Source organism: Apteryx rowi, unplaced genomic scaffold (genome assembly GCF_003343035.1).
Source record: "Apteryx rowi isolate R43461 unplaced genomic scaffold, aptRow1 scaffold_46, whole genome shotgun sequence".
NCBI classification, from domain to species: domain Eukaryota; kingdom Metazoa; phylum Chordata; class Aves; order Apterygiformes; family Apterygidae; genus Apteryx; species Apteryx rowi.
This window is the reverse complement of record NW_020450716.1, coordinates 3237520-3252100: the sequence shown is the minus strand read 5'-3', so window position 1 is coordinate 3252100 and position 14581 is coordinate 3237520. Positions and strand designations below refer to the sequence as shown.

Genomic DNA, 14581 nt, shown 5'->3' with positions numbered 1-14581 from the left:
CACATCTTTTAAATATTTCCCCACAAGTGTCATTCACCTGCTACTCTTCAGAGAGACAAAAAGTCTCAAGCACATTAACATGCACAAGCCTGTTCCTGCTTGCTCTTTGAACAAACTGTCCGTTTTGTTCCCAAATGTAGTCTTYTCTACCTTCTACCTCATATGTACTTAAAATGAATTGCTAGACAGACCAGGTAGACGCATATTGCACCCAGTGAGGTTCAGAATACAACTGTTTTGCTTAAAACTCTCAAACAGCATTAACAGAAGTGTCTCTGCCACCATTTTCCTAGCGAAAGTGGATAGAATATGGAAGGTCCGGAATACAACCAAATCCCTTTATCTCCCAGTACCAGCTCTGTTTGCCAGCTGCTAAAACAATAGCACTGAGCTGGGATTTCTCTAGGAGAATTACTGCATCACACTTTAGGCACAATTCTGCAAGCAATCCCATCTAGCAACCTTAAAATGCGACGAAGTGCTTGCACAACTGGGCTGTAAAATGAAATTTACTTTCCAGGTGCATTAATCCCTTCTCKGCAGGGGGTCAGCAGAGGAGCTAAGCTCACGTCCTTCCCAGGCAGGAGCACTTCCTTAAAACTGTCAAGTAGTTCATGTTGCCCACTGTGGGCAGTTCTGGCTGCCTGCCCTATAGCTCTGAGAAAGTGGACTGCAATTTCCTCTGGCATTCACCTTAAAAAATATATATATAGGTGCCTGGGCGTCAGACAGAACGTCTTCTTAAACAGCATACAACACCTGTGTTCTACAACAGGCAGCAAATTCTAAGCATTACTGATCTCCCAAACAAAATTCAGGCAAATTGCATCCTTTCACGTATTACCCGGATTGTTAATGACATTGCACAATAACAAAGAGCCTCTACTGGCTATATACATTACAGCTTAGTCTCAAATTTATAACCTTAAAATTAAAACAGCATGAAAATCCATTTAACTGCTAATTACTTAGACTAGTCACACTGCACAGCAGATCTGCTCACCAAATACAGCATACGGTACAGAGAGTCGCTGGATCTCCCATCGCTTTCGCTCTTGAGTTTACGGTTAACTCTCCAAAGAGCCGACATCGCTGGAAAGGCAGTATTGTGAGAACTGTCATTCAGCATTTTCAAGCTCGGCTATGAGAAAAATCCCAGTTCTCCACATATTCAGCTGATTTGAAATGCTTTCCCACTCCAGACAAATATTCCATGCTGCTTACTTGACACACAACACAGAAGACTGCTGCATTTTAATAAGAAAGGACAGTGACCATATTTCTCTAAGCAAAGCCTTTCCTCATGTGTCATTTGCCATAGGCCTGGTTCGCTCTCTACATCAACTGGAATTAAGAACTGACTATGAGTTAAAGCTGAGAATTTAACGCTGCTCTTCATGGAATCATTAAGATGAAAACTTCAGCAGAAAGGCTGAAATGCAGAAAAGGAGAGGTGAAGGCAGCCCTGGAATATAAATGCCTATTGCCTGTGGCTGAGCATGAGCCGATTGGCTACAAACAGCACTGCATAAGAATATTAAATATCTGAAGGGACAGAAGCACAGAATTAAAAGATCTTTTAAAAAACCAGTTCTGTTACTGGAAAACCTACCCCCTCAAATCCCTATTTTAATCCTTTCACATCCATTGCAACACATTGAAGGTTTTGAGATTTAATTCTGGTTTTGAATAATGCCACAGAGAGAAGAAGTCCTGTTTTCTTTGAAAAGATACCTCTAAATGATATAAGCATGTACACACACACACCATTACAGCATGGTCCCCTAAGCACAAGCGCTGCAAGGTAAATAACTTTAATTTCAAAAGGCAGATGTCTTAAATTAGAAACAAGGAGAAATAAGTGTCCTGTAGTATTTTAATTGATTACAGCTCTAAAAAACACATTCCCAGTCAAATTCAAAGGACTCGGTCCATTATAGGAAATAACACGCATAAAGACTGATCTTGTGATGTAATATAACCCGTACCTTAGCTTTTGGTAACCTGCAACATTAAGCACCTATTCATATAATCTGTCTTCAGGGTACCTCCTTTGAACCTCAATTTATTCTAGGCTAATTGAAGGGCCCAAACAGTCAGGTCACCACAGAGGCAAGTAACTATTTAAGAAATTGCTCTAGTAGGAAGGATACGCTGTGTTAGAGACTGATCAGAGACTGACTAGTCTCTCGATGGAGACTAGTCACCATCTAGATTTCATAAACAGCCTAAAACTTGAACTCACATGCTAGATTAAAAACAAGTCTGAAGAGGTGGCAGTGATCACGCTTTCTTTTTCCCCCACAATTCTCCCTCCCAGTTCTCTCCTCCTCTTCAGGCTTGGCTCCCACATAAAATGGGGAGAGCAGGGAAAATTAGGAGTCAGCTGCATCACTTAAAGGAAAAAAGTCACACCCAGAAAGCATACCTGCTCATTACTGTTTATGCAGATTTAAACCTAAGAGCTACTTGACACAGGGAAGGCATCGTGAAATTAGATCGGGAGCAAATTCAGAGAGCAACAGCTGTCCCACAGCACCGCAATGCAAACGCCTCCACCCACTTTGGAAATGGGTTTCTAGTATTTTATCAGAACAGTTTTACCATCATCCTGTTTTTTTGCTTATTATTATAATGATTCCTTTGAGGATAGCAAGGCAGAAGTAAATTCCATATTTTTGCAGTCTTTCCTCGTATATCAGTTCTTAAGGATATAGAGAAGACAGGATTTTCTGAAGAGGGAAGGATCCTCAAAGCTACTGGTGTACCCTTCAATCTTTCACCCCATCAACAGCTTGGAGGCTTCTATGGATTAAAAAACAAATGCACCACTACTAAGCAAACACACACCCACGTGCACACATGCTGGGGTGGGGGAAGGGAAAGGGACAGCTGGAAGGGAGGAGGAGGAGGAGGAGGAGGAGAAAAGACACATCCAAATATCTCCTTTGTTACATATCCATCAATCACCTACGTGATATAGTTACCGATAAGTCAAAAAGGACCCAGGTCTGGCTTTTGGTAGGATCGCACACAACTTACCTTCATAAAAAGTCTACCCAAGCTACAAGAACACATGAAGGACAGTCGCAGTGCTACATTCCTCTCCTTTTCCCATGAATTATTAACTCTCATCTAGATTCACTCTGCTGGCCAGGGAACTGGGAAATTTCCTCAGAGCTCTCCTCCTCAGCAGAGCTCCACAGGCATCAGCAGACCACTGTGAAGGTGCAGAGCAGTGGCGTTTGCAGGATTAAGTCCTGTTTCAGAATCATGCCATTGCAAGGCAAAAAGCAACCCAAATGCTATTTTCAGATCTTTGGCTGCTAATGCTGCATCTGCGCTGCAAGAAAGGGAACTTTGCATTTAGCTGGTAGGCTCCAGTGCAGTTAAACTGGATTTCCTCTGTTGTCCCCGCAGTGAATGGCTAAGAGTCCTCCTGCCCTGCTTTTACCAAGAAGAGCGGTAAATAAGCAAGAGAAAGAATCAGAAAGTCTCCCCTTAATGCCTCCATCTGAGGGATAGACTGGAAGTTGTGTTAGTAACGGCAGCGTATAGGAACATTTCAGTTCCCATGTACAAAAACAACCTGGGTAAGATAGAATGGAGGACATCAGCCTGATCTTCTGCTCCATAATCCTAGCAGCATGGAAAGGTGTGGCAATGCATGGACAGGAAAACACCTTTGCTTTTCCCCCTCACAGTACCAGCAGGATGGCGATTTTCCATGGAGCAACGTGTGGTGTTACAGAAAGACTCATTACCCCCCATGCAGATCGGCTTTCCCAAGCACACAGAAAAGCAAAGGGATTAAGCAAACCTTCATCAATTTAATTTTGAAAAGTTTCTTAGTCTTGTGGATTTTTTTGTTATTGTATTAAAGAATTAGTACTCGAAGCAATGACATCCTCCCCTCTGCCATTTACTGGAATTCTTGACAAGTGTAGCAAAATAATTCAAGGATTCCTACAGCTTTAGTTAGAGAAGAACCACAAAGAGCGCCACAGAGCACAGAGTTGTTCTACATGGAAAGGGACAGAGGCATTCACAAGTCTGCCAAGATGGGCACACTATATATATATATATATATATATATATATATATACACATACACACACACACACGCACATGCACACACACTACAGGTACACATATGCTTCTTCCACAGAAAACAGTTTCAAGCGTTCTGTCCCATAACAAACAAAACATGAAGAAGTAAATACCTTATTCTCCTCTACATCGTACAAACAACACAAGGCATTTCTGAATTTTAAAAGCAAATAATGCGACACTAACATTTCACTTATGGAAAGATAGATTTTCCTCTCCCTGGAACTGGGGCTTATTAGACTTATGAGTTACTCTTCCATTGTATGAATATTAAGCATTAGAGCTGCTAACACATACTTCTCAGTTTAACTAAATCTGCTGAGCCGCTAGGCTAATCACATAATCCTTATGCCTTGCTTTAGGCAATTATAGCTCTGAAGATCCAGGAGGCAGGATGCAAAATGGAACCCCGCAGCCTCTTACATAGTTCAGAAATAGAAAGCTACAGAAAACACAGCAAGAACATCTATTCCCCAACTAGCTACGTGTTCTACTTAGTGCTCTTCCACAGCTTCAGTGCTTAACAGAAAAGACTTTTCAGAACACATGAAAATCCCATGCATTCACAGTTAAAAATCCAAGAGTATCAACAAACAATTCCACTTTCTCAAAAAGAAATTCTTTGTACTTACAAGAAAAGGTTCCGTAAGAAAACCTGGAAACAAATTGCAAGAGTAATCACCTTCTTTGCATGCAAGCTCCACATATATTTCATGTATAGGAATGTTTTCTCTTATCTGACTTCCACTGTCTGGCTATCAAAGACAAAACTACAGGCTAGCGTGACATAAGAGATCAGGAAACAAGAGGCCAGGGTCTTTTCCTTCCTTTCACTACAATAAGCAAATAGAACAGTACAGAGACCAGTTCAGGACTCACTATGACACATTTTMGCTAAAACAAGTGCTGAGAAAAACCACACCTGTACATAAACACAAATTCAGTGAGAACTGATACTCCTTAGAACACGTATTCTGTAGAAAATTAGCTGTAAACTCTCAACATCACTTACGCAACAAAGACTTAAAAGCAATCAGTGCCTTTAAAATAATCTTACTTGATTCTGCCTCAAAAGCCACTAACCATCACAGATAACTTTGTGTGAAGCTCCCCAGGACCAGAGCTAGTGCAAACTCCAACCACAGCAAAATCCATCCCTTAATAGGTGGCAATTAGCAATCCATTTGCACAGCCTCTTAGCTATAATTGGAGTTTTGCTTCAATTTAAGGTAGATTGGATATAATTAGTTTGCATTTAAAAACTAGCATGTGCACTATGCTATTGATTTAAGGAAATATTATAACTTACATGCTTCCCATGCCTTGAAATCAAGAAAGAATAAGAAATTGTAATAATCCATCTGATCTTTTGGTTCAACTGACCTGCTCTGGAGAAAGGAGATGATAAGCCAGCCCATTCAAAAAATATGTGGAAACATTATCACAAGATACTGAAGATGAGAACCATGCCTGCTTTTTACCACTGTAAGGAAAAGGGGCACAAGCCTTTCTCAACAGGTAGTGATGTGCCATAATCAAAGCTGTAATTTGTTACATTCAGTATCATCTGTAAACACCTTAAAAGTAAGATCAACATTTTCCCAGAAAAGATGCTCTAATTGTGTACAGCTGTGAAGTCAGCACATCAGCTGTGAGTCTACTGTGCTTTCACTCCGTGTCATGTGAAAATGAAAATTTCTCACCTTGCTCATCTTATCGGCCTCATCAGATGATTCCAAGTCTTGCACTTCTGTCTCTTCTGGAGCCGTCTCAACAGAGCTGTCCGGGTCGCCACCAAGCAGGTGCCCTGCGGAAATTGAGGTGCGTGTGAAAACATGACCATAATTTCCTAAGCTTTGAAAAGCTGAGTGCAACAGATACTGAGTTCCCATGAACAGCCAGGCCCTGTCCTGCACCCAAGCACCTGCTGGCAAGACATCATGCCAGAGGCACTCAACGACCTCAAAGGGCTACCTGGGGTTATGGCAGGGGCCAGGTTTAACTACAGGTGTGAAAACAAACAGGCTGTGGCCAGACATACTGTTTTGGTTAGAAATTACAAAAGCTGATTCAGAGATAAGGCTAAAATGCCACGCTGAAATTCTTACTGCTATTATTAAGTTCTTAGTTGGCAAACAGCTGCCTACCTTTATACATCAGTGGTTTCAAGTGGAAACTCCAGTACATCAGTGAGTGTGTATTGGCAAGAACAAAGTCTTGGATAATCATTCCTCTGAAGAAGTTGAACATGAGGATTTTAAATCGATTGCAGTTTTGGCCTGATACATCTGCTACTGAGTTTCGATGTTGATTTAAAAAAAATAAAATCTCTTTTAGCAGTTTTTAGGAGTCTGTCACATTAACTGGAAACTGAATTTTGTTTCTTTGGTGCGTGGCAGCAATCATGTACATCTATGCCTTAGCACTCTCCGGAAGCTACACTTGTGATACAAATAATAACTCTTTTACAACTTTTTGTAAATAGATGATGAATCTTCTGCAATTGACAAAAGAATTAAAAGAACTAATCCCAACCTCAGAGCTCTGTGTGCACACAGCTTTTTTCAGGATCTCATTCTCTGACTCAAATAGCTGTAAGAAGCTGTATTACTACGCCTTAACTAATCTTCATGGGAAACCAGATTCCACATACATTGAACTAACTTCTAGACATTGCAAATTATAATGAACAGCTAGCATTTTTAACTGACTATGAAGAAAGTGGAGAAACAGCGAGCAGCATCCTCTATAAGAAACAATATGTATTATTTTTTTATATATATATATATATACACATACAAACACACACCATTTCTGCATGCCATTTTAATTTGAAATCACTCATTTGCTCTTCTATACAAGGGTAGTTCAGCAGTATTCAGTGATGGAATGAACTCTGCTAGGCAAATCCTGCACACCTCAGTTCAGTTTCATGGCAGCTTAAAGAGACACTTCACAGAAGCTGAATCCCGGTGTTAATTACTTTTAACATTCCCTTCTCCTCCCCTCCTCCCCCCATAATCCCATCAGGAGGAGTTAATTCAGCGGTCACACTCTGGGGCTGGACTCGGAAGGGCGGCCTTCAGGGTAGGGCTCCCTGCTTGCATCCTGTCACAGGATCAGCCAGTGAATGTCCCCCTACGGATTATGCCTTTCATGCCATTAAGTTTATTCTTCAGATAACGCAGAAAAAACTGACCAAAATGCAATGGGTGCAGCAACTCACAAAGCCGCTACTTTCGAAAAACAAGACTCAACAGCCTATGTTAGCATCTTCTCTTTTTTTGCTGTTAGCATCTAGCATTTAAACATTTGGGTGGAAAATCAGCACTTTTCTGAAACAGAACAGAAAATGTTTCAAACTGCTAGTTTTTTGGTTTGCTAGCCTATAGATAAGCAGCCCGAGAGCACACTATCGTGTTGTCATAACTCACTGGTCCAGTAGCCATGCCCTGTTTGCTACTAGGTTGAAACACGACCATGCTACAAAGGTAACGGTGGTTTAGCACATCAGATGCAGCACCATTTCTATTTAAATCCCATGATTACTCTTATGTTACTTGCTATTTTCAATTAGACATTTCAATTTAGATAAGCCACGTGTATTTGTCTATAAAGGAGCATTTGACTGGATAGCAATGCTGTAAGTAAAAAGGCCGTGGTGAAGATAACACACATCCGTCATTCTGATATGTTTCAGTTTAATGCAATGGGGTTTGACCAGAAAAGCTATAGTAGTGTGGATGGGCTGTTTTTTATTATTATTTAAATAAAATGGCAAGCATCTGTAAAGATTTTGAAATAAGTGGTTGCACGTTTCTAATATATTTGTTTATATTTGTCCTGGACTAAAATATGAAATAGAAATCATGGTATCTAAGAAAGACATTTCCTAAAAGAATAAGAAATTAAATTCTGCTGTCCCTTCCCTGCAATTAAAAAGCCACTGCTCTTGTTTCAATGAGTGTTATGTTAACACATAAAGCTGGTTCAAGAACGCGTATTAGATTAGGCTCTCTAAATCAAGACTGAGGACAGAGATCTAGGTCTGTGCTCTTTAGCACCCAACTTTCAGCTGCTGTTATCGCAAGCTTTCAACCACCATTAGCAAAAAAAGTTGCATAATTTTACAAGAATTCCACCTTATTGGGTCTGGAAATAACGCAGAAAATTGGAATTCAGAAATCTGGAACTAAATTCAGAAAACATTCTGCATACTAGATTGTATCTAAATTGGACAACAAATAAAATCAAATGAAAAGGATGTAAAAGACAGTTCATAGTTGAGCTTCCCAAAGAGGCCTATTCCTTTTGCAAATATAAGGTTTTCCTTTTGAAAAGATGTGCTTGTAAGGGATGTTTGGCAAAACAAAATCTATTTGAAGAAGTGTTTTCTTCTGTAAGAAGTCAAGTTTGCTGTGTCTTGCTCATACTTTTTTAACTTGGAATAACCACCTTTACCGCTTTCTGGTCTCTCTATTAATGTGTGAAAAAAAGATTTAAAACTCTTACGCTATTCATTAAAAATAAGAGAAAAATGTGCTAGGTGTCATAATTTGGGTTGAGCAATCTGCATTTATTCATTACAATTAATTTTCCATTAGCAGTTGTGTGAAATGAATCCTGCAGCTGTTTCTCGCATCGAGCCAAGGCAAATGATGTTTGTTTGGGGGGTTGGTTTTTGCTTTTAAACTGTCACTTTTTCTTTTCCTGTATACTAAGACACCACTTAATCTGTTTCCTGCAGTGTAAACACACTCACCCAGTAGACAGCAATCTTTTACTTACGTCTTAATGAGCAGTCACACAGTACATGTGCTTAGGGCATTTCCAATGTCCTAAGCTGCCAAAGGCAATGCGTACTTTAGCAGGTTTATCTGCTGGTTGTTAAACACAGGCAATCACCTCAATAATGCTGCATGGTCCTGTAACAGCTATTTAATACCTTACAGTTACTGTCCCATTTCTGTCAGGTTCATTAGATCATTTTATTTTTGCCCTGTAATCTTTATTTAGCTCCACAAGGGAGCTCTGAGGACAACGCACCCATTTCCTCCTGCAGCACCTGAACGCTGCCTAACTGCCACCACTTGTTAAGGACAACAACGTGGGGGCTTCACTTGACCTTAAGGAATTACAAAGGGAAACCCAAAAAGCAGCAGGAAAAGGGGGTCAAGTCCATGTGGCCACAAGCACAGATGGAGGTCTCAAGAGCTCCCCACTCAGCAGTATAATATCCATGACATTATGATTAAAGCCCACTAAATAACTTCTATTTATGTCTTGAACTAACAACATCAAAGGAAGTTTTATACCACTGGAGCAAAGGTGCTGGGGCTTAAAGGCCTGGAGAATTACGTCAAGCTTAAGTACCAGCCAACGGTTGGCTAAAATTTTCCACAGCTGCTACTTCCAATTTGTAGGGTTGCTATCACTTGAGATTTTAACAAGAGTCCCATAATATTTGTTAGCACTCTTAAAGCCTGGCTCTTGGTGCCAGACAATTTTTTTTTTAATGTAATGGAAGTAAATATTCCTAGCCAAGCCCCGTCAGCTGCAGAGAAAGGCTCAGAAGTGTGCATCCTGCTAACACAAAAAGTAGCATACAAATCAAAAGAGCCTCCACGTTTATAATTTTAGGACCTCGGTGCCTTATTCCTGAGCATGTTGAACTGGCCATACTGAATTTAGTTCCTGCACTGGCAGCAACGGGAAGTGCAAGCAAAGGCAGCCACCTGCCAGCACGTGAAGTGCTGCGGGTCACGAGCAATAGGCTGGGCCACCTAAAAGCTTTGGTTCACAACCTTCCGGTGCCCCCATCTCTTATGCAGGTTGTCTCATGCACCTCCCTGACTGACGGGAGCACGGACAAAGCACAGGGCACTTTGTTTAAATAAAGGGGAACATGAAAGACGAAAGGGAAGTCACCTAATGAGTAAGGGCGCAGTTTCTTTCGGCTCTGCCATGCCTACTTGTTCTCTTCTTTCTACTGCCCACCCTCCTTCCCCCCCTACCCCGCTCCCCGCAAGTTTTGCTGACACAGCTGTCTCCACAGCCAGACAATGAGCTGAACAAAAATAACCATTTATTCACTTATTTTTGCTGGCTTCCCTAAACTAGTTCATCACATGGCCCCGCAAGCATTCCTTACAGCACAACTCAGGGGAAGGGGGAGAGCATCAAGTCACCAGTGAGGGCTGCCTAAATTCCCAGGGCTGCCTGCAGCAGTCATGATGCTTGTGATACGCCTGCAGCCTTAGCAACATCAAGGCAGCAGCTGACTGGGGCTTTTAGAGCTAATTTTGGAGCTAATGAGAACTGAGGTGCCTAAGCCCTCCTACGAGCCCTGGAGGAAGACGCCCTCCAGCAAATCCATGCGGTGCTGTTTAATGTGTTACCACTCCCCGCTGTCCCTCAGCCAGAAGTGACAGAGGGGATGCAGAAGGGACAGCAGAGCACGACACAAACCCATGCCTGGCCACTACAGGTATCTTAGTTGACACTGCCATCAAAGGCAAGGCTGTAAGGCTGCTAAGGCACTGGTCTGCGACCTGGAGCAACCAGGGCAGAGATCTGCGATCAAGATTTGCCAGCATGTGAACCCCCAATTCGAATGCTAGCCAAGACACTCAGGTATCTGTGCTCTTACAAGGAGCATTGTGGAGATTTCAGTGGCCAAGGGCTTCCAGGGACCCATGCTTGACTTTCAGCTTAAAAGTATGTAACTTACTTGGACAATTCAACAATAACTTCCTTAAACAGAAAGTGATATTCCTAAATGCTGTCAGTAAATAGCCCCGTTATTACAATTGAGGCTCCTTCAGAATAAAATTTGCCATTAAATGGAACAATTTTCATATAAATAGTTAGAGATCTGTCTCTCTGAGGTTAAGGTTTACTTGGGACAAAATTTGACCTATAAATCCACAATACAAAAGGTTAATGTACTTTTCTTTCCCTTTTAGAAGAATTTTGATTGGCTTTCAAACACGGAAACATAAAAGCAGGATACATCATTTTTACGTTGGGTTGTTCTGTCCCACTGGGAAGTCCTATAGAATTGATAACCTTCACAAAGACACTGCAAAACTCAACTACAACTATCTCAGTTACAGTCAACAGAGTGACCAAAGGACAGAATAGGAACACACTGGAAAACTCTACCTTTTCTGGAGAGCTATAGAACAAGTCCTATAAATGTCTCTTCCTTTTTGACAGAATTCTGCTGCTTCCATTTCTACTTCAACTATGTAATACATTGCTCAAATATAGAAAAATCTATGCTGAATGTCATCTAATGCAATCACTATTATGAGGAAAAATGCAGACTCAATTCAACTTTCCCTCTATCAGCTGTCCTGCAGTCACTTTTCACGCTGACCTGTTCATGAGCCTAGTCAAACACTTGCCTAAGGTCATGTACTTGAGTAGTCTGGTTGGAATAAACAGGAATACTCATGTGCTTATGCGCTGGAAACCAAGGATCCTGTGATCAGAATAAAAAAGCCATTCCTTCCACAATTAACATGTTTCACTCCATTGCTCATTACACGGTTACGTAAATGACTTTGGATTTTAAAACCAAAACCGAGGAATGGGATGCTGCCACCAGCTGACTGCAGACCTCCCGTCAGTTCCTGCGCACCACCAACAGATATGCACGGGGCCAGCAGGGGGAGCGGCAACACAACAAGAATATTCGGATTATAAATCTGTTTGTCATAAAGCAAGTATGCTTGCTGCAGCTAAAATGGGTACATTCAGACACCCAGAGTTGCAATCTGAAAACTAAAGGGCTAATAGTCATGCTGCTTATTTCAGCAGCAGCTCAGAGGGACTTTAGAGAAGCCAGGAAGGAGACTTCAAAACACAGTTCTCACTGAGACAGAGGAGATCAGTGAAAAACTTCTACAATCTTTTGCTTTTAAGCTTTTAAAAAAAGAGCTCTTGTGACAACAGTTTTGCATATCTGTACTTAATTATATGCAAGACCCTCAGATTGCTGCTGCAGTAAATGCCACTGGAACTGCAATATCAGCCATTGAAAGATAACACTATTTTTGAATATGCTACAAAAGAGATGAAAGTAGTTGTCTGCCTCAGGAAAATAACCCTGAAGAAATTAAGGTTACTGTTAGTTTCAATGTGTTCTGAAATTCAAATTACTTGACCTAAGAGCTGCTGAGAAAGGACAACAATGGCAATTCTTATAGTGCATTTGCAAGTTTGCTTCATTTTTATACTATATTCTTTAATGAATGTGTTAACTTGGTTCTCCTACTTTCTGAATGGCAAAATAATAGACTCCTTAAAAATATCTAGCTGCTTCATATCTACAAGATTAATATACTCCTTCAAAATATACTTTTTTTTATCAGCTACTTTCTATATAGTGATTTATTTGGCTCTCTGCTATGCCTTCACACTGTACCATGTGCTAGAATCTCCAAAATATAAGAGTATGTAAAGCCTAGACTTCAGAAATTCCACCCCAGAGTATGAAAAGCATATGAAAAAGTAGTTAGTTGTGGGGAGACCACAGGCAAATACAGATACGACTCCCTACTTACATTCCCAAATCCCAAAGCCTCTTCTAATAACAAAATAACTCTTTTATGCTTTGCTGATTTGGGGGCAACACAAATGTGAGTTTTCAGCTTTCAACCTCTCATTCGCTGGGTTGAGTGGGGCAGACCGTGGAGACAAAACACTGCATGTGGCAAAGAGAGGCAGCTCTCAGTGCTCCTTTTAGGCAATAAAGAAAACATGTTGTGTTTCTCCAGATAGAATCCAAGCTAGTCCTCCTCAACCAGATTTATGCAGACTGTGTTAGAAGGAGAGAAGATTGAAAGCCAGAACAAATATTAATAGATGAAAGAAAGAAAACTTGTGGCTTTGTAAGCATCATGTAGAGCAAATTCCTAGGGGAAAGTATACATCATATCCAAGATGCTATTTTTTACATCAATTAGAGATGTAAAATTCAAGGTCATCTCAAGAATAATCTATTAAGAAAATACAATGAAATAGCAGCTGCCACAGAGCTGATCTGCAGGCACTAGCCCCAACCTCAGTATATATAATGTAGTTCCAGATAATGAAACAGCTGTAAATCACATCACATTTAACAAGACCACTGGCAGTCACTCCATGGAGGTCAACTCCCAGAAAAACAGAGCAAGCTTTGCTCATGGAAGACCTCCCAGCAAGTAAGGCATTAGGAAAGCTTCCTAAAAAAAATAATTTGTAACACAATAGCTTTCTATTGAAAAGATGCGGTTTCATGTGCCTTACATAAAACTTCTGCCCTTAGCTGCCTTCATGACACATGGAGAATTGCAATAGTGAGGAATGGTAATGACAGGACATCAGTGTAATCAGTCAAGCAGACCCTGAATTTGTGGAAAATGGGTGGATCTATAGGTGATTTATACCTGCTGGCATTCCGGCCCGGTAATGTTTCACTCCCCTGCTGAAATGGAGGCTATACTGGTTCAGGACGGAAAAATAAATCTGCATGCTATAAATAAAGCATATAATAGAAATCACTGAGCTGATTTACACAGCCAGCCAAGCTGCCAGTAATCAACAAGGATACAAATAAATGGGTCAGTGGGTATTTCATACTTGACTACTCTCCACAAGAAGCTGCAGAGCTGAGACCAAAAATATAAGAATCAGCTGCAAACCCCCAGATAAGACCACACACTTCCTTTCCAAATTTCACAGGGATCCAATTTTAGGAAACAAATCTCTGAAAAAGCACAGGGCTAGAAGAATACAGGCTTCGGTAAAACACTGCATTCTACTAACATCTAAAACCAGAAATTGATGTCGAAGATCAAAACACCTGCCTCAAACTTTGATGCAGATCATTGATTTCGCTCCCACCTCAGGCTAAGTAATTCCAAACTAGAACTTTGTCGTTGTTTAGTTTTTAACAGTCTTAATGCAATTCTTTAGAGGCATATTTGATATGGCAATTACAGGCGCTTTCAGAAGCTGCCATAAACACCTGCACATCTGCTGATGTGCTATTTTGCTGCTTCTGTTGGTTAAAGAACTATTTGCTCCCCCTTTGAGGAGGAATGAAGGCAATTCCCACCTAAACATTTGCTGTAATGTGAAGGAAAGTAAGCATCAAGAGAGTCCCTAGACTTCTTTGCCTCCTATTGCATGAAAAAAAACTGAAGGACCTGACTACAACACACCAAAAGTAACAGACAGCTGTACCAAGAGAAATCTGAGTGGAAAAGGAAGCCAGAACATCAGCCTCAATCCTGGGGAGCTATTTAAGAAACAGGCATTTTGTACCACCAGACAGCTAACATGTTTACTGCAGGAAATGGAGAGAAAAAGCAGATGTTCCACTGCACTGTAGAAAATGCAAAAGCCAGTTTGGGAAAACCTTATAAAATCTATGAGGACAGACATTACTCAAACAGAGTAACACAGAGGAGGCTGCATCTAC

The 14581-nt window shown here is 40.9% G+C and overlaps 1 protein-coding gene across 1 annotated transcript in view; it reads right to left on the bottom strand.

Moving 5' to 3' along the window:
* TIAM1 (T cell lymphoma invasion and metastasis 1) overlaps nucleotides 1–14581 on the bottom strand; it is a 109053-nt gene that overhangs the window by 19024 nt on the left and 75448 nt on the right. Inside the window, exon 15 of the mRNA XM_026077675.1 lies at nucleotides 5814–5917. Within this exon, the coding sequence (XP_025933460.1) occupies nucleotides 5814–5917 (104 nt within the window). The remainder of the gene's footprint in view (nucleotides 1–5813; nucleotides 5918–14581) is intronic.